The sequence below is a fragment of the Corvus cornix genome, chromosome 18, assembly GCF_000738735.6.
Source record: "Corvus cornix cornix isolate S_Up_H32 chromosome 18, ASM73873v5, whole genome shotgun sequence".
NCBI lineage: Eukaryota > Metazoa > Chordata > Aves > Passeriformes > Corvidae > Corvus > Corvus cornix.
Window position 1 is genome coordinate 12,335,380 of NC_046347.1, and position 20,068 is coordinate 12,355,447.

General features: G+C 43.5%; 1 protein-coding gene across 2 annotated transcripts in view; it reads left to right on the top strand.

Moving 5' to 3' along the window:
* Positions 1-38: 38 nt before the first annotated feature.
* ASPSCR1 (ASPSCR1 tether for SLC2A4, UBX domain containing) overlaps positions 39-20,068 on the top strand; it is a 40,021-nt gene continuing 19,991 nt past the window's right edge. The window contains exons 1-9 of one of the 2 annotated variants that reach the window (XM_039562530.1): positions 39-148; positions 231-286; positions 979-1,090; positions 4,737-4,837; positions 11,233-11,290; positions 12,095-12,168; positions 12,932-13,349; positions 18,510-18,649; positions 19,973-20,054. In XM_039562530.1, coding sequence (XP_039418464.1) covers positions 50-148; positions 231-286; positions 979-1,090; positions 4,737-4,837; positions 11,233-11,290; positions 12,095-12,168; positions 12,932-13,349; positions 18,510-18,649; positions 19,973-20,054 — 1,140 coding nt within the window. In that variant the 5' untranslated portion in view covers positions 39-49. Of the gene's footprint in view, positions 149-230; positions 287-978; positions 1,091-4,736; positions 4,838-5,041; positions 5,171-11,232; positions 11,291-12,094; positions 12,169-12,931; positions 13,350-18,509; positions 18,650-19,972; positions 20,055-20,068 lie in introns of those variants that run through there. The other variant, XM_010413377.4, reaches the window with a different exon arrangement.

A 20,068-nucleotide genomic window follows, 5' to 3' on the forward strand; every position in this document is an offset into this window, starting at 1 on the left:
CCCGGGCCGACTCCGCCCCGACCGTGCGGGGCTGGCACGGCAGCGGAAGATGGCGGCGGCGGGTGGGGGAGGCGCTGCGGTGTCGGTGCTGGCGCCCAGCGGGCGGCGGGTCACGGTGCGGGTGGGGCCCGGCACGGTCCTGCTCCAGGTGGGTCCGCGGGGGGGTGGGGGGTGAGGGAAGATGGTGGCAGGGCCGCGGGCTGGCTGTGACGCCTCTCTTCTTTCCGCAGGTCCTCGAGGAGGTCTGCAGGAAGCAGGGTGGCAGCCCCGGCGAGTACGGCCTGAAGTGAGTGCCGCCGTGGGGCCGGGGCCGGGCCCCGGTCCGGCTGCCTGCGGCCGTGGGAGAGGCCCCGCCCGCGGCCGCTCTCCGTGCCGGGCCTGGCGCTGCCGGAGCCCGCGCTCCGCCCGCGGGGTGTCCAGGGCCTGGCGGAGTCCGCAGCGGGCGGTGGGGGTGGGTGCGAGGAGTCGGGGCACACACTAAACTCTGTTCAGGTCGGTTCCTCCCGGTGTCCCTATGCCACGTTCCTTTCGCTGCTGGGACAGACGGCGAGGCCCCATGTTGCTGCCATGGGACACCTCATCCAGGTCACAGACCGGCAACGCCTGTCTCCCCTCTTACCTGGGGGTCTGACCCTCTGCTTTTATGGTGTCTTAATTGAGAGGTCATTTATTTGTCATTTGTCTGAATAGCACTAAAAAAGGAGAGTACTTTGGTATTTCACTAGGCTCGGTTATGTAGTCGGTTGCTGTTTATCTCTTTAAAACATTTAAAGGAAGAACATAGATTTGGATATCTTCTCTGTAACCTCTACAAACTGCAGCTGTTCTGGTGTGCAGAAGAGCTTTTGTTGATGGTGCTTTTATATTTACCAATTGTTCATTATTGAATCATTTTTTATGGCTTCTAGTCAGTCTCCTGGGAATTCTCTTGCACAATACCTGAACTTTGTATTGCTCATAGGCTCTGTTCCCCTTCAGGTTTCAGAGGAATGTTTTGGACCTGTCCTTGCAGTGGAGATTTGCTAGGCTGCCCAACAATGCCAAACTGGAGATGGTGCCAGTCACTAACAGAGCAGGAGTTGGAACCACGGTATGTTCATTTATGCAATGTGACCTGATCTGTTCATTTATCAGTTGTGCTGATATGATCCCATCAGATCTAATGAGCAAGGGCACAGGTTGGTGTGGCCATGCTTGTGTCAGAGACCTGCCGAAGACTGGTTGAAGTGCAGTGGAAAATGGTAATTAAGTACCTGAAAGTCTTTGCTTAGAGTCTGCATGAGCATGGGGTACCAGCTGTGCTGGAGGACGGGATGGTTTGGGGAACTGAAAAACTAGTAGTCATGGATAGCTAAGAAGTTAAACATCAGTGATTACTAACTCAGTTCCCTTTCCTAACTTCTGTTTCAGTTGCTGTTGTCCAGCTCTGGATTTTGACTAAATCTCAGACTCTTACAGAATCTTCTTTTACTGCTTTCCTAGCATTGGTGTTCGTGGCATGTTTACACAGCTTTAGAGCCTTTCATTACATGTTCTGAGTTCAGCAGTGGCCAAATGTCCCTATTTAGTATCATTTGCAAAGGGCTTATGGATGCTGTTTTCTCTAGAAATTATGGCCATGTTTAGGAGTGTAAAAATCTTCTGTACGTATCCCTGTGGCTGGAGGCATAACTTTTCAAGCGATGCATAGATGTTATTGAGTGTGAATTTTTCATGTTGTAAAAATGATGTGTGGTCTTACTTAAGTAGCCTGGGAATGAAAACTTGTCTATCACTAACAGTCATCTTGCTATTTATTAACTTCCTCATAGGGAGTTTCTCAAGTTTCATCGAAGTTGCAGGTCTGTTGGTGCTGATCTCTTAATGTCTGTCAGCCAAGCAGTGTTAGAGGTGTTTGTTATAGGCAGTTGCTCTAACTGGCACAGAGAGAAACTGCTAAGTTGAAAAGTGAACTTTGTGGTGTGAGAAGGCTTTGGAATCTCTGCTCTAGTTCACTGTGTAATGTAGTTTTGGGGGTTGCTGATGTTCATATTTTTCTCTGTAAAACCCCTCTGTTCTTTGTTTTGGCACTAATGCCTTTTTTTCTAACTTTGGGGTAGAAAGACATTTGTGCTTCAAATGACATCTTTACTTAAAAAAATACCACAAACCAGTAGCATCTGCTTAAAATTTTCAGTGAAATGTTGTGGTGGAATGGAGTTTGTCTTCCAGAGAAGAGTGTTTCTCTTGAAATGGTGCAGTGACGACTATCTGATATTTGCATCCAGTTTGGGAGGTACTGAAGGAAAACAGTGATTTTTATTTGTTTTCCCTGAAGTTACATTATGAGAAAGGGCAAGAAGGACTGTGCACTGTAGGAGAGGGGTTATAGTGTGGAATAGTTACTTTAGATCACAAAAGAGAAGAGCTAGTAGAAGCATAAGTTGTTACTATTCAGTTGCAGTTCAGCAGAACAATCTACAGAAGTGAGGCTTCCCTAGGAGTGCTGGCTGCTGTGTCATGGAGGTGAGAAGATGCAGCAAATGCACACGTGAAAAGCAGAGTCTAAACAGAATCCCTGCCCCACAAACTTGAGCAGATTTAAAAAGAATTCCCTGCGACAGGGAGTATGTGTTAAAAAATAGGGAATTTTATAACAGCTAGGTGACTGTGGCTGGGGTGTAGTGGCAGTGGTGATGCACTCAGTCATGCTGGCTGGGTGCAGTAATGTTGGGATGAATTTGATTCTGTGTCTTTTGTTATTGTATGTTCTATTAAGATTATGTTTGTAGAAGTAGGTGTGCTTTCCTGTAGTGACAGCAGTTACCCTAGAGACAGAATACAGGTTTTGATAAATCATGAGTTTGTTCAGCAAATCTGATGTTTTAAAAATAGAAAGCTTTTGGATTTGCCTTTGCATGTGGAAAACATTGTTTCCTGTAAGACAGTTCTTTAGTGAAAAATTGAACAAATTCCCTTTGTGATGGCAGGTGATGCAGGAGCACTATCAGTACAGCTCTGGTGTTAAAGTTGTCAGCCTCTTGTTTAAATATTTGTAAACTTAGACAATAATTTGCACTGGTCGCTATTATTTTATGTAGCCCCTGGGGTTTTCAAAGAGACTTTTCTAATGGACTGAATAAGACTTTCGTGACATGTTTAGCTTTGAACTGTTGCCCAAAACCTGATGCAACTGGTAGTCTGAATTTCTGGGCTGGTTTCTTACAGAATGGTGATGTCAGCTGTCATCGCTCTGCTGTAGCTGAGAATAATCTAAGGCTTGTCTTCCGTGTAGGAGAAACCATGAGGTTGTGTTAATGGTGGGATGAAACGACATTGTACTGTCGGCTCATTGTTAATTATGCCACTGTTTCCTTTATGTAGAAAAATTCCTGTCTCCAGCAGATCAGCATTTGCAGTCCTGTGAGGACTGGTGGGAGCCAGGGCAGATGACAAACATATTCCTCCATGCAAATCACAGTAGATTGCTGGAATGTGTCTCTATCCCATCTCTCTGTAGCCCCTGCCCTCATGCTTGCACACACATCTTACACTCAGTGAGAGGCTACACTGAGAGTGTTAGGGACACATGAAAACACAGAATGAAAGAAAGTGCCTGTGGCTGTCTTGGGCTAATGTCCTTCTCAGGCTTTGGAATAAGGTCAGTTTTTGTGGACTTCTGAAAACTAAAGTTGACTGGAGAAACCAGGTTCTATCTAGTGGCTACAGGATTTTTTATGATTTTTCTTTAGACACGTGAGCTAATTGGGAAAACATTCTGAAAAAGGCAGAATATTCTCTAAAAGGTAAAGATAACACTTAAAGTGCTCTGCCATTCTCTATTGCTTGGTCAGCTGCTAGACTTTTCCCTTGGGACAATCAGGAGTTCGAAGGATCAACCCCAGCATGTGTTCACTTTAGAAATGCCTCGGATTTTTTTCCTTTTTTTTGGGTGGGGGGGAGAGGTCGGGAAGCAATTCTCTGAAGTTTATGTGGCACCTGCTAATGAATGTGGGTATTCGCATTCCAGGTTGGAAAAGACCTGTTAAAATCAGCAGCTGGCTGGCCCTTGCATTTTTCTGCAGGTGTTCAAGAATTTGATAATTTAACATCCAGAATTATCGTTGAGATTTTTTGCTACTTCACTCTTAAATTGTATGTCAAAATTTGGTGGTTAGGAAGCATTAGTGAGTTGCAAATTACAAATGTCATTTCTTTGGACTTGTAACGGTTATTTAGGCCTTCAGTAATGCAGGGATAGATGGGGACTGTGTTCATTGTTTCTGTGTGTGGATGTGCAAGTAAACTGTTTTGTCCCAGGGAAGTTGTTCTGGAAAGGGATGCTGAAGTGGACAAAGCTCTGTGTTGGTGTTTTAGATGGTGCAGCTGCATCAGTCATGTCTGGGTTATTGGAATTTGTTTTATGTAGCTGTGAAGACCCTTACTGTAAAGTTTTGTCTGGTATAAAACAGAACACCTCCGTTGCTCATGATGACACATTATGTGGGATGTTTGCATTGGCTTTTCTCTGAATATGTTCCAGTTCAAGATGTGGCAGGGGAGAGGGACCCATGAAAGCTGATTAGTATTCCAGGACGGGCTCTGCCATGCTCAGGAGCTGTTCATCCCAACGAACAGGAATTCAGGCCAGAATGTTTGCATGGATGAACAAGGACCACTGAAATATTTTTAAAAGTTGTGAAGAAAAATAAGTTTTCATTCAATTTTCAGATGAATTCAGTGTGGTGTTCCTATAGGTTCGGATAGCATTACAGCTGGAGGATGGCTCCCGTTTGCAAGACAGCTTCCTCTGCCAACAGACCTTGTGGGAACTTCTCAACCATTTTGCAAAGATCAGGTGAGCAATGCAGTGAGAAAATACTTGTTTGGATGGATCTCTGCATGGCGCTAATTACTTGTTACGGGGACCCAGCTAAATCCTTCAGATTTGTAGAATTTGCGTTTATTTGACTGGGATTTCTCCTTTATAACAGAGATGTTTGCATTTTCCTTGCTCTTTCAGATTTCTTTCAGACACTCCATAGTTTCATTACTATTTTTTAATCTGGGAGTAGCACTCCTGATTCAGGGCATAAACTGGTAACAAACTCCTAAAGCTGTGAAGATACTGGGATATGTTGCACCACCTTCCTTTCACACAAACCTGTTTGAAGTCAAGTTACTGCCAGAGGTGAGGTGTTAGCCTGGATGATCTTGATCCCCAGTATTTCTGTGCTGCCATTCCCTGTAGTGTAGTGGGTTCTTATGGGTTGCTGTTGCTTTCGAGGCTTGCTGTTGTGCATGTTCTTCAAGGAAATCTGGAGCTCTCAGCAGGTTAACGTGGACTCTTCAAAAGACTGATTAGATCCTGTTTAAATGGAAGAATTTCTGGTTCTACATTTATTGAATATGTACATGGGTTAGAAATCTTATTATTTTAGTGCAGTCTACATCGAGTGCTACCTCTTGTCTTTAGTTTTGATTTTAAAAGGCTGTATTGTTTTGAAATGTCAAGCTAATAAACTTTTCTCAAAGAAAGGCACTTCTTTCCTATTTCTCATGGTTTGGAAGAGGAAGCCTTGGAGCTGTGACAACCATTCCGTTTTTAATCATGGACCAGGTCTACAATGTGACATTTATTCCTAAGCGAAGGAACAGTATTCATGTAAATGCTAGCAATGAAAGAATTAGTTTTCTTTTAATCGAGGAAAGAGGTAGGACAAAAACCACAGGTATAATTTTCCTGAGTGTTTTAAGTCCCCTCTTGTCCCTTGGTACACCCTGTGTGCCCTCTGTGAGGAGAGGAGTGCCTGTTGCAGTTTGGGGACTGGTAGACTGGTGGGGGGTAGTAATTACTGACAGTGACAAATAACCTCTGTGTGGCTTTTTCACATATTAGTTGATTATTTCTTTGGTTTAAATTTTGAGCTTTTTATATAATTGGTTACGGGTCATTGTATTACTACTCGTTAATATACATGTGGCTCTTCTTAAGCTTCTAGCTGCTGCAGTGTGCTAAGCATTCATAACTTCAGTTCAGAACACAGCTGCTCTTTTCTGCCCTCTGGGAGCTGAGTTCAGATGTTTGGATGGACTTTGCAAACTTGATTAAGTTCAACAGGCAGCAAAGGTGCTGTGTGTGATTTAGTCACAGGACAAGCTTGGTCTACAGCTATCCATATGGATTTCATGGTCTGAGTTGCTGTTCAGTGTATTTTGATTCAGTTGGCTAACTAGTCAGCTAATTGTTGATGTTTGCTGAATCCTTCCTTGGACTTTCCAACTGGAGATGTTTTCCTGGAATGCTCAGCTGCTCTAAGTGCGTGAGGGGAAGTATTCTAAATCCACTGGAATTTCCCCTGGGTTTCCAGCATCAATCTTGGCTAATTGGGTCTGAAGAAGGTCTGGAAGCTATTGTAGGGCTGCTCCTCCTCTCAGCGTGCGGCAGTCCTTGCACAAGATGTTTACAGGCCCTGTCAGATCACTACATGAAGGAATCTAATCTGCTTGCCGTTCCCCCTCTGAAGAGCAGCACATCAAAGAGAGGACAGTATGTTTGATGTGTGTGCTTGCCTCAGTGGGTGCATGTAATGGATTAGCAGCAGCTGGAGGAGGAGCCTGCTGCTTCCAAGAGTTAGACAAAAATAAGTCTCTGGGGATCTTTGCCTGGAGTCTGTGCTGCAGAGGCTGGTTGAGGGCACAGTGTTGTCTGCTCTATGAGTGTGAAGCCTGCATTTCTATCTCCCACTCTTGCCTGCCTTGCAGCTTCAGCAGCTTTATGGGCTGTTGTCCATAGAGCAATTGCACTTTGGGCACTTAAGAGACATCTTTGATAGCCATTATGATTCAGCAGCTTTATGGGCTGTTGTCCATAGAGCAGTTGCACTTTGGGCACTTAAGAGACATCTTTGATAGTCATTATGATTCTTCACTGCTTCTATGGGGTCATTCATTCGGTTCAGATATTTTCCATACGTTTTTCGAAGATTCTTCAAAGAGTTGCTTAGATTGAAGTGGAAAGCAGTTTTTGGAAAAGTGAGTGAAACTGGATTCTGTAAGTCAAACTGGCTTCCTCTCCTATTGATCTTTGGTGAGGACGTGTTCCGTTGTGCCTCAGATTTTCTTCCCCTAGCTGGTTGTCATCCACCTTTCCTGACAGACAGCAGCTTGAGGTTCAAGCTTTTATTCCCTGGGCTGTTCTGTCTGCCTTTTCTGTGATTCTGTACCGTTTCTCTGTGTCTCATCAGTCCTATATCTTTTGTGCACCGTTATTGAGGATTCCTTGAGGTATACAGCTAATCTTAATTGGAAGCAAAACCTATTGAAAATAAGGTGGGGATGAGTATCTCTCCTGGATTGTCTGGAGAAGTCTGAGTGCAATAACTTGCTATGGTGTGCTAAGGGCAGTCTCTGGTGGTCTTTTGTTCCAGTTCTCCAGTTGAGAAAAGATTTTTTTTTTTCTGCCTTTCATCATCAGGCATTGATCTTGGGAATTTCCTCAGGTACTGCTGCCAGAGGAACAGTGGAGATTGGAGCCTGGGTCTTATATCACAAGACAATCTTCTTTTGTATGAGAAACTTAATCTCTTGGTTCCTGCAGAGCATTGTGTAGTGCTTTTTGTCCCTGAAAGAGAATAACTAATTGTAGAATCACAGATGGAGGCAGACCTATTCTAGTATTGGTTTGGTTGCTCACCTTGAGTCAGAGAGTTAACTGTATTTCATAATCTGAAGTTTGCGTATAGTATTTTGGATGCTCTGGTGTCTGTTGCTTTCTGCACAATGGGATTTGTTGTAGTGGCTGGAAGAAGTGTTCTGAAATAGTGGTCTTACAGTCTTGGTACTATAAACTCCTTGGAATATGTTGCAACTGGTCTGGAAGTAGTTCTCAGCTGCTGACTTTCCTAAAACAGACCTGACCCTCAGGACTGGTTTCATAGCTTGCTCTATTTGGATTTGCTCTACCTCTGGGTTTCATTGTGACTCACCTTGTCCCATACCACTGTGCTTTGCAAGCTTTTAACCATTTGATCAAGATGGCATATAGACTGCTACAATTAAACCAAACAGACCTCTCAGTTCTGGTTTGTGCTTAACAGGTTTGCTCCCTCACATCCTTCAGCTGGAAATCCTTGATGTCCTCTGGCTCTTGAGAATTACTCAAAGATTGAGTATCATAATTTTCCGGTGGCTGTCTCGATCCTGAGTGGCTTCTGGTTTCACTTACTCATTGTGGCTGAGTTTTGAGTCTAAGTGTAAATGTCCTTGATGAATTTTCATGGACTTTAATGGCTATTTCCCTTCATTTTCTACTTCATAGGCTGGTTACCTCCCTCTCAGTTCAGTTTCTTTTGTCACTTACGCTGGGCTAAATATATATGTGTTACAGTATGGTGTAATACTTCGATTGTATATATATTCTTCTAATCAGCTGCTCTAGGAAACATTTTGGATGTAGCAGAAAGACTGAGATAATGTTGACAAAGCTGTTGTTGTTAAGTAGCTGTGAAAATGATGACACTCATTTGAAGGTTAATTGGAACCACTGCATTGAGAGCAGAAGACCTGTTTGGTTATGCAGACTCTGGTCTTCTGCTGGGCAAGCAGGTTGCTAAAGTACAAAGGGTTATTTCCTTGTTACCAGAACAGAAGAATGTTATCCGTGTCCTAAGGTGGTCTTTCCCTGCTGGCTGGGTATATTGCATGCCTGTTTGTGGAGTTCTCAGCTCTTCTAGCAGCAGCAGTCAGTGTGGCCACAGCACAGACAGACCATGTAATGTACAGTCACTTCAGAACCAGACGCTTGATTGACTGAGTGGATTTCAACTGTTACTTAAGGGATCCTTTTCCTACATAAATCCTTGAGATAACTTTGTTTCTGGTAATACTGCATCCAAAATAGAAATGTTTAAATCATGTGATGCTGAAGGCACAATGTTTTAAGTGGTGGGACTCTGTTCATTAAACTCCTTTCCAGGAAAAGTCAGAATGCAGCCAGCATTGATCACTGACATCGTGTTCTTAGAGTTATATCCTGATCCATGCCCCAGGTACGATGCTCACAAATTTAGGGACAAGATAGAGAATGTACCCTGAATGTACAAGTATAGGTGTAAGTGATGTACTAGATAGAAGCAGTCTGAGTTTCTGCTTAAATTTTGTGACACTTGATGAATGCTAAGTTGATCAATGTTTTGCAGATGTATTTAGGAGGAAGTGCGGCTATTACTGCTACTGGGGAATTACAAACAATGCAGAGTAGTGTGAAGTAGAAATACCTTTCCAAAACTTCTAATTTTCAGTGAAAACTACTGGATTTTTTTTTCAGGCTGCCAGGGTCCTGCAGGTTTTGGTTTTTCCTGTGAAGTTCACTGCAGGGACTAAAATCTGGTGGCTGAAGAGACAGCTAAGTGGAAGTGTTCACATAACGCTGTAAGTCAGTCATTTGCAAAGCTCCTTAGATGTTCAATAACGAACACTTGGTGTAGTCAGGCATAAAATGGCAAGCTGACTTTGGGAACTGGCTCCAGAGGCCTCAGGAGGTGAGCAAGGATGTGTCACGTTCCTGGGCTGCCGGGTGGATTTCCTTAGCTGCCTTGCAGAGAGGTGGCTTCTCTTTGACTCACAGGTGATGGGTGATGGTTTCCTGGTGGAGTGAGTGGAAAGCCATTCCCCCCACCAACCCCCCCTGCAACTGGATTGTAGAGAGCAGTAAGATGAAGGAAGTTTACCATGAGGAGGAGTTTCATCTGTTTTGTGTTTGATGAAAAACCGTTACAGTACGGATGGTACATACAGCTCTTTACCAAGGGATATCCTGGTGCAACTGCCAGGACAGGGAGTTTGAGACAGAATGTGCTAAGAAGAGCTACTGGGATGTAGGGAGAAGGATAAATCTCATCCGTTCTCATTGTGTAGATGGGGAGTATCCTGGGCAACATTCTCACCTTTTGTAGTTTTCCAGGCTGAGTTAGGCTGAAATGTCTGAATCTGAAACTTCTGAAAAAATGCTTGTGAGAATTCAGCCAGGTATATCTTTCCAAACCAGCACTGTCTTAGGGTGGGCAGTGTTTTCCTGGTCACCTCTTACCATTGGTAAGCGGTGCTTGGGGTGAGAAGCAAAGTATTCTCCATCTCATGTTTTACCACATTCTTCTCTACCACATTCAGTTTGAGTTTCACTTTGCTGAAAGTGGAGACCAACATGACAGAGTTTCTTCTCATGTTGAATCTAATGCTCTCACTGATTCCAGTGCTTCAGCATAATGTACTGGTTAATTCTGTAAGGCTTTTTACTTTTCTGTAGACATCTGAGGTTTTCATGCTGAAAGTGTCAATCATTTTTTTTTTCCCCTTTTGAAATCACATCATCTTGGCTGGTTGAGAACTGAGACTTGCTGTGATTGTCCTTCCCCTGTCTGTTTTTTGTGTTCGATCAAGCGAATACATAATAAAGCTTCTCTTACTGGAATACCTCAGAATTGCTTACCTAGAGGAAAATGGAAAGAGTAGCATCTTACTGTTTTTTCCCCATCTCAGTGATAAGGGTCCTTCACTTATGTCTTCCTCTGCAGATGGTCTGTTGGGACTTCGCGTCATGTCTCGTGTGTATCCTACATCACTGAAGTGCTTAAATATGGGTTGATTTTCACTTTGTCTACAGTGGCAGTCTTTCATTTGGCTTGGTCTCCAGAATCTGAAAGTCTGTGCTCTTCGTTTTTGTTTGTTTGTTTACTTTCTCTTTTCTTTTTTTAAAATGATACTAAGACAGGCAAGTTCTTTGTCCTTAGTTGATCTGCTTTAGAACAGTATTTAATTTTGTTTGTTGCTGTGCATATGTGAAAAGAAATGGACCTCTCCCCAGTGAAACTTCAGTCTAAACTGTAATGAGGTCTTTAATTTGCATTAAAAAGAGCAAGTATAACTAAGTAATGTTTCAGACTGGGTACTGAGGCACAAAAACAGTGATGAGCTTAAATTTATCTAGTAAGATCAGCTAATTTCAGAATTTACTTTACTTATTTCTTTTTTTCTTTTAAACTTTTAGGCTGTGTTTAAGAAAAAGTGAATGCATTGAAGCAAATTGTTTACCTCATGTCTAATAGTGATTCTGTGAACTATGAGGTGGTTATTGCTGGAGAAACATAGGTGACAGTGTTGCCAGCTGATTTCACTTTATACTGTTACTCTGCACTGGTTTTGGAGAGGGTAGGCTGTTCTGCAGATGCTGCAGTGTTTTGCTCTTTCTTGCAGGGAGTTGATGGAACAGCATGGTGAATTGTCTCCAGTCTGTATTTACATGCGAGATGAGGTAAGTCTGCAAAGGCCTCTCAACTGTCTCATGTCCCTAAAACATAAGAAAACTTAGCTATGCTTTCCGACCTGGAAAGTGTTTCTTTTGAACTTTCTTGAGGGGGAAAATAGAAAAATGTTGGTCTTTTCAAAGCATGACGTGTCTGTATGGAAAAAAGCTCTGTTGGCACATAACTTTGCGCCGCTGAGACCTCTGAGCCCATAAAATGAGCTCAATGACCTATTTGTGCTTTTCTTTCCAACTTCTTTTAAAACTTGAGTCAAAACAGTGTTTTTATTTTAATAAATATTTGCTTTTCTCTGTTTTGATCTTTTGCTATTAATGTTTTGTTAGGTATTTTGTATGGGGATATTATGGAATTTGCTCTCCCTAGCTGTCCCCTTTACTTCCCACTGACCTCTGTGGACAGATTGTCTTTATTCTGGAATAGGTCATTGCAGACGGACAGGAGGCGTATGTAAGGAAATCGTCTGTCTTGCAGCTCTGAGATGTTGCCTATTGTTCAACTTCTGACATAAAAGTAGCTTTGCTGTAGTTGGATCCCATTTGGATGTGTGTATGAGATGGAAATACATACAGGTCATCTTCCATTGAGATGTTCTAATAAGCTGTGAATTTGGTAAAACAGTACAGGTTGAAACAGATGGATTCAGGTCTGATTTCCAGCTGCAGGAGTGTGTTTTCACCTGTTTCTTGTATTGTGTGGTGTTTCTTTGGATACAGGCTTCTTTCTGTCAAGAGCTTTACATGCTCTCCTGGGGAATCAGAGGCCATAATTGCTCTCCTCTGATTTTGTTGCAGATATCAGGAAAAGATGCCCTGGAGAAGACAACACTGAAATCACTTGGCCTGACTGGAGGCAATGCCATTGTCAGGTTGGGAGAAGCAAAGCTCGGTTTCTTTATTTTTCCTTTCCACTCTGTTGCTGAATTTATTTTGTTTCAAGTACCAAAAGAGGAAGGGATAAAAAAAGAAAGTCACAAAAGAAGATTCCAAACGAAAACATCGCGGCACTCAGAAATTATTGCATTTGCCTGTTTATCTCAAACTGCTGCCCAGATGTGCTTCTCACAGCAGCAGATGCTGGCGCTGACCAGTCACGTGCAGATTAAAAGAGCTTGTTTGTTTGTTTCTTTTTTTCTTCCTCATTTGAGTGGAACAGACAATTCAAAGTTAAAAGTCTCTCTGAGAGGGCCATCAGCTACCACTTCGTTCTTCCCTGCTCTGGATCTCAGGCACTTAACTTCCAGTCCCTGCAGGCCCTGCTGGCTGTTGGGGGGTGAGCTGGGGTCAGAGACAACCTTTCTGTGATCTCCTGGCCAGCTCCTTGCAGTATATACAGGAGGCAGGAGTGATTAGAAGCTATGCTTTACAACTGACTGCTGTTTTTCTCTGGAAGGCAGTTTTCTTCTAGAGGAGCGGGTCCCTGTTCTGTTATTTTGCACAACCCCCTGACCCTCTACCCCACACTTCACAGCAACTGGACCTTGTTCTCTGTAGGCATCTGGAAGAAGAAAGTTGTTAAATCAGGGTGTATTTAAGTCAGCTGTTGTCTTTGTGTTGTGGACACACTAAGAACAGGGAGGACAGTACTTTTAGGATTATGATTTTATTTTTATTCCTTTTGGTGTCTTTAAGAGTTGTCATGAAGAAATGCAGTTCATCTGGTGGAGAGGAAGCTGTGGGTGCCACGGTACCTTGTAATGAGCCAACAGTGAGGCGAGGCTCTATGGAGGAAGCAGTGGATGTGCCCCTACCTCAAGCACACACATTTCCAAAGGACTTGGACCACAGGGATGTGGCCATATCTTTAAACAGCTGCACACACAAGCAAGACTCGATCAAAGAATCTCATGCTAGCTTGGAGGAGCTGTGGCTTTCCCCAGAGCCTGAGCCTACCCCATTTGCCCCTTTTTTTGGAGATGGAGAGCATCTGGGGCACTCTCCTGTAGCTGTACCGTCTTCAAAGCTGCCAACAACTTTTTCCAGCCCTGGAGGCCCTTCTAAGCCAAAGAAGTCTAAGAACAGCCAAGAACTGCAAAAGGAGCAAGAACAGGTAAGGGAAAATGTGTTTGCAATTTGGGCAACAAGGGCTTTTTTTTAATCCTGCCTTGCCTGAGGCTGCGCTCCCATGAGGAAAAAGATGTTTCCAGATTTAGGACTTTTTCCCCTTGTTACAGGATTAGGTGCCTTGATGACATACAGTTCTGCCTGAGTTCAAAAAGGAAGTAGGAAATATAAAGGATGTGAGTTGAAGAATTTGCTGTCCAAAGGCAAGCAAAACTTTGAATCTTTAGGTATCTTGATGAATAGTTCAAATAGAGGCAACACAGCTGCATTAAATCACAGTCCAGAAGATCCTACACCTCAGTCTCTCAAGATTTCAGGAACAAATGCCCACTTTGTTACCTGAGCCCTGAGACTTAATTTTCTTAGTATTGCAGATGAAGCAGAAACATTCCATCCTTTTCCTTCTGTATTTCTGCTTGCTTATAGAAGTGTTTTCTGTCTTAATCTAAAATATCCCGCTTCTTAAATAGTCTGCCTCTCTCTTAACTATTTTTTAGAAAGATAAATTGCACATCTCACCATTGCTGGTGTCTCTGAAGTAAAACCGTTTGTTAAAATTAAAAGAGCTTGAGCCATGTTGAGATTCCAGAACTGATGGCTGAAGAGTGCTGTGATGCCATCCCAGAGTGACCTGGGAATGATGTGAAATGTGCTTTCTGTAGGGCAGCTGTATGAAATTGAATGCCTTCAGGAAGGTTGGGTATGTCTGGCAAGTAGCCTAGCATGAAGTACAGGAGCCATTCAGTTAATAACTTACTCCTTGTTATTATGCACTGAGAGTTTCCCATTCTGGATTATCAGTGAGCAGCTCTTTTCTTGCTTCTTTGGCTCATCACTGCGGCTGGCTTTCATGTTCAGAGATCCCCTTTGTTGTTTCTGACTCTTTGGTACCTCCTAGAGTTGGACGTTTGAATCTCCTCTGGTCTGATCCAGCCAGGATTGAACAGTAGGAGGCTATAAGTAGAAAGAAAGGATGCCTGGGGAGCTTCAAAGGGAGCTTAGTCCAGGAGGAATTTAGCAAGACGGTGGATGCTTTCATGGTGATGTAGAGACTCTACCTTAGTTGACTTCTTTGTGGTTGCAGTCTATTTTTGATGAGTTCTGAATTGTTTAGGAACAGAAGCCAGACCCTGGAAGGACTCTGGAGCAGTTATGAACTGCACAAGTAGCAGAAAGAGGCCATGCCAACCTGCAGTGGTGAATATTTCAGTGTATTAGAAACACGTTTGGGTCTGTCTCATCAGTGTTATTTAACCTTTTGGAGCAGACCCTGAGCATGGAGAATTAAACAGTAGGCTGGGTGATTTGTCCAGTCTCATGTGTTGCTTGCTTCAGTTGCCCTCTCATGTATGAGGGATTTGGAAAGGAGGAGTTTCCACTGTGTCTGGCTAGGGAGGAGAAGTGCAAGGGTTTGTGGTAGTATCCTTCACCAGTCTTGCTGCCCACACTTCTCTGTGCACTGGTGGGAGAGGCAGAACTCCATCATTTCACTGACTTCACAGCCTGATGTGGAGCTGTGCTTTTTGGGCATGGGCTGAGTGGTGGTGACTGAAAGATTCACATGAACCAATGTCTTTCTCAGAATCACAGTCCAGTTCAAACCACTTCTGGAGCCAGCCGCCCTTCCTGTCTGAGAGCAGCTTTTGAAGCAGCTGCAGATTCTGTTGGGGGAGTTGTGTCCTTGTGTTAAACAGCATGTGATTTTGACGGCTGCTTTCAAGCCCTTTGATCTCTGGTACTTTTGCTGCTGATTGATTACATTTTGTTCCCTCCTCCACTCCTGCCATCTTCCACTCTCCTCCCAGCGGCAACAGCCAAGTAGGGCTAGCCACATGGCATCTGCTTTTTGTCCCTTTTCAGTCCTGAGGAAAAAAAACCCAAAACAAAACAAATTATTTTTAAACATCAAAGGTCCATTTTTGTAAAAGAATCTTCCCATTAATGCTTTGCCTGTGTGTGGTTTTTGAAGCTGAAGAGAGGCTGGATAAAATCTGTGCCAGCATCCCTTCGTTTCTTGGGCTAAAGATGGTTTACAGACAGCTGCAAGCTGACTTTGATGTCAGAATGTTAATTATTAGAAGGTAACTTTAAACCGGATTCACCATGAGATTAGAGCTCCCAGAGGTGGTGGGGAGGAAGTGGGTCTCTGGGGAGAACTTGCTGCTGTGGAAAGCACAATAGCCACTATTTCACTTAAATCAGAAGAGTTTTCCTCAGCTTACCTGCTTCCTTGGGTCCAGGATGGTGACCACAGAGTGAACTGTATTCTTCCTGACACCTGGCTTTGTCACATAGACTGCACTTATGTAGATGCTGCTGTGAACATACGGCTTCAGCCTTATGGTGAAAAGTGCCTAACATCTCGGCTTTGGTAGAAGAATAGACTTTGAAGAAGGGGGGTGCCAAACCATAGCACAGCATCTTTAGCTCCTGGAAGAAGTAGGACAGAATTATCACAGCTTGCTTTCCTCCAGTTTACATAATGGAAAGTAGAATGTCCATGTGGTGGCCATTTATTGTTACAGGAGATGGTTATCTTTCATCACAGTTGCAGAAAACACCGTCTGTGCAGTGGGCTGGGAAGTGGGTTAGTATTCCTGGAGCCTCTTTTGTAATCATTGTGGGAAGTTAGTTTATGGATTTTGTCTGCGCTTTAGGACTGTTGGAGCCCACAGCAATGAAGAGGAGTGAACACTTAGGACTGGAATATGTGTCTGCCTTGTGCCATCTCGTGGTTCCCAGTGCCTTGGCAGATGCCATTAGCTGTCACCATAATTTGGATGGGGGCTGGCCCTTTCCCTGGGGAATCCCACTGCTGTTGGGATTAACTAAAGTCCTTTTTGGAGCCAATACTAAATGGTAACTTTAGGATTTGCTAATGCAGACTCTTGAATTCTCTCCATTGTATCCCAGCACCCTTCACAACATGCCATAGGATATGCCTCCTCAGTCTTTTGGGTTTGGGTTTTTTCAGAAGACGTCTATTTTCACTTCATATTTAGAATGAAATGAAACTCAAGCCTGTTTGAGGAGATTAAAATATACCTGGTTCTTGGGGAGGTCTGATTAATTCTCCTCTGGCCTCTGATGTAGATGTGTCCTAACTGGAGCAGCAGTGGGCAGTGGTCGGGATCACGCTGCAGCCTGCTCCTTCCCAGCAGATGGTCCTGGGCACTTGGGGTCCTTCCTGCAGTGCTGGGCACCCCCCACCCCGTCCGGGGCCTGGGGAAAGCTGCAATCAGGCTCCTTTACCCGCTCGTTAGGGCTGACCCCGCTCAACTTTCTAAAAGTAGCCAAAGGTCCCACCCACATAACCTCGATCTTTTAATTTCTCAAATTACCCTTTAGTGCCCACAAGTAGGGTGAACATTGCCTTGTAATTTGTGTTGTGCTTTAGACAATTGAGAAGACTCCTGTTCCCAAGTGGCCAGTGCCTGGGGGAGGGGTGAGTGGATGGAGGGAGGACATCTGAGTGTTAATTAGGATTGGAAAGAGTGTTTGAGGGAATGAGGGGAGAAGAAATGGACAGCAGGTTCATTCGAAGAGCCTGTGGCCTTTTTAAGATGGCAACTGACTAGGAAGAAATGCTGGATTAACTACTGAAATTGTTGTTCCTGTGAGCCTCTTCAGCCACGAGCTGTGTCCTCCCTGCATCTCCTGTAGCCTTCAGTATGCTGTTCTCTATGTTTGCAAGCTTTGTTCCTTTAAACAGTTTTGGAATTTAGAAAGTTTGACTTGTTTGAGAGCCAGGAGGTGTAACTGCCTCTCATGTACTTGACTCTGGTTGTGGTTTGTATTCATAGGCAGGCACAGCTGCTGCTTTGGGTGCAAGAGAGAGTAGCCAGCATGTAACCTTTCCTGAGGAGGGATCCATTAAGGTCCTGCTGTCTGCAGAGGTGGCAAATGCTCTTGATCTAAGTGGTTGGGGCTCCGGTTTAGGTTTTTTAGGGCATTTTGGGTCTTGGTATTAGCCTGGTTTGTTTTGTTTTTTTCATAACTGCAACAACAGTTCTAGTCTAGGCCCAGTTGTACTGGAAGGTTTGCCGTCATGACGTCCAGCTCTGCGCTCTCGAGGCCAGGGGAGCAGGCAGCCAGGTTCTCTGTGCCCGGATGGGTAGGTGAGAGGGATGTCTGTGTGCAGCTTGGGGTGCCTGCCCTCAGCTCTGGTGTGTAGGGAAAGTTGCCAGTAAATGTATTAAGTGCCTTTATTGCAGCTGATGCCTACAGAGAACTGCTCTTCTGCATCTGTGTGCTCTGGTTGCAGCAAAGGCTGATCTCAGGGTGAAGTACTTCGTAAGTGCAAAACAAAAGGGTTTTGCTGTTTAAGGGATCTTTTTGCATGCCAGAAACCAGGGTAAAATTTTGAAAGGTGTGTAATGAAACCCTGCAGTGGTTTAGTTCGGAGAGGTGAACAGGTCAAAAACTGCCTTACCAAAGCAAAGCTCTCTGGAGTACAGAGAAATGGAGTGGGCCCTGGCTGGTGACTAGTAACCATTCATTTGCTACTTCTGTAGCAAAAGAATGTGAACTCAACACAAGACATAACACAAGCCAAGAGTGCATGGCAGATGGAAAAACTTCAAAGGGGTCTATAGTCTCTAGAACGAAGGATAGCACCTGTGTAAATTGAGTGCTGCCTGTAGAATGGTAAGGAAATGGTTACATACTGAGGGAGGTTTGGAGTAGAGCAGAGAGAGGTCAGGTAGGGTTTTGGGACTGAAGTAATTTCTGAATACTTGTAACAAGCTTGTAACTAGCTAGAAGCCTGGTTGAACTGCAAAATACCGTAATATTGTAAGTGAAGAGATTCCACAAGCACTCCCTGCAACGGAGTTCCCCCTCTCTTTGGACTGCCAAAGTTACTACCCTGAGTTTCCTGGACTGACAGTGGAGATGAGCCGTCTGCTCACCTGGCAATATAGACTCCTGCTGCTGTTGGTGGGGATTGTGTCCACAGCTGTATCAGCTGTAAAGAATGACAACACTGACAACTTCTGTATCGTTAGTCTGATATTAGTGACAGGAATTGCGCACTAGTGATTGTATTTCAGTTTGCAAATACTGTCCTATTACTCTTTTTCAGGAACCTTATAGGATAAGCAAAGCAATGCATTTAAAACTAATTGAAACTCTTTTTCTTCTGTAGCTTGTAGAGCGTGAGCCCCTTGTGTGTCACCTAGACCTACTGGAACAGCTTCCTGATGGCCCAGAAGAGCTTCCTGATGAATTTTTTGAAGTCACAGTGGATGATGTACGGAAACGTTTGGCACAGCTGCAGAGTGAGAGGCAAGTTCCCTTTCTGCTGTGAGTGAGATTTGCTGTGTTCTGTTGTTGAGCAGAGTGACAGTGATCAAGAGAGCTTGTTGCATTTTTGGCCAGTAAGAATCACCTTATATTTTAAGTAACAGAATTAACCTTTTATTAGACACACACACACACACACACACACACACACACACATACACACACGTAGAAATTATAGGAAGCTGACTAACAATGTACTGCACTGTTCAAGTAGCTTGGTTTCAAATATTCATGATTTTACTTTATTGAACTTCAGTTCAATAAAAACCCAGATGAAGATAAACTGGCCTTCCTGTCACAGCAGCATTTTGCTATCTGTATGTTCCTTAAAGAAATGAATTTCATTAATGTATTTAGTTTCAAGTGGGTCAAAGCATTCCTTTAGACATTACAATAACTCTCCAAGACTGTGGAACAGTCTCCTTTATGCTATAGCCAAGTCCAAGTTGAACTTTTTACTTGGAGTTGATTTTTTTTTCCACAGGCCACTGAGTACACAGAAAATGGCCTGAAAATTGCTCTGCTGCTTGTGGATCTGGAGTATTTAGTGGTGCAAATGTAGAGTCATTTGGTTGGGGATTACTGGAATACAGGCCCCCCAAAAAAGACACAGTTTCCAAATTTGCTGATGCTTTTCCCCTTACAGCCAGGGATAAAAATAAAGGCAAGTTACACATTAGTTACTTGGATACAAAGAAAAGGTGCTAAAGCTGAACATGGGATCTGTGGGGTCTAAGCTAGTTTCTTTACTTACAGGAAAATGTGTAAGTATTTTCTTACATTTACTGTTTCATCTTAAATACAAGTAAACTTTCATTTTGTACCCATTCTTCCTTTTAATAGCAGTCTAAAATGTCAGTTCTTGAATGATCTGAAACTTTTCATTTTAATTTTGTTTTCCTGTTGCTAATTAATACTTACTAATTTTTTGTGCCAGCATTGTTTTTCAAGCTCAGTAGCTCTTCTGCCTCTGTGGAGTAATCATGTCCAAACTTAGTCTCTACTTTATTGGATTAATAAGTCTATCTCTTCTTGAGTAGTTTAAGCAGACCTTCTCCTCCTTTTCTTAGGATCTTTTCTTGCGTCTGCTGTCGTGAGCTTACTTCTAAACTTGTACAATAAAAGTAATTTTATATAGTATTGTTGCTGATGCTCAGTAGTTTCAGGAGGTGGGGAAGATGCTGTTGTACATGCATGGACCAGTTGAGCAGTTCTCATCAGCCCTGCTTGGGCCTTCTGCTATCTTAATAAAGTAAAAATATATCGTAAAACTACAGACAACTTGCCTTCTTCCCATGTCTGTAGGAAATGCCTGGAAGAAGCTCCACTGATGACAAAGTCTTTGAAGGAGTCCCAGCTGAAGGAGAAGTTGAAGCGTTACCCAAAGGTAATATTTGTTCA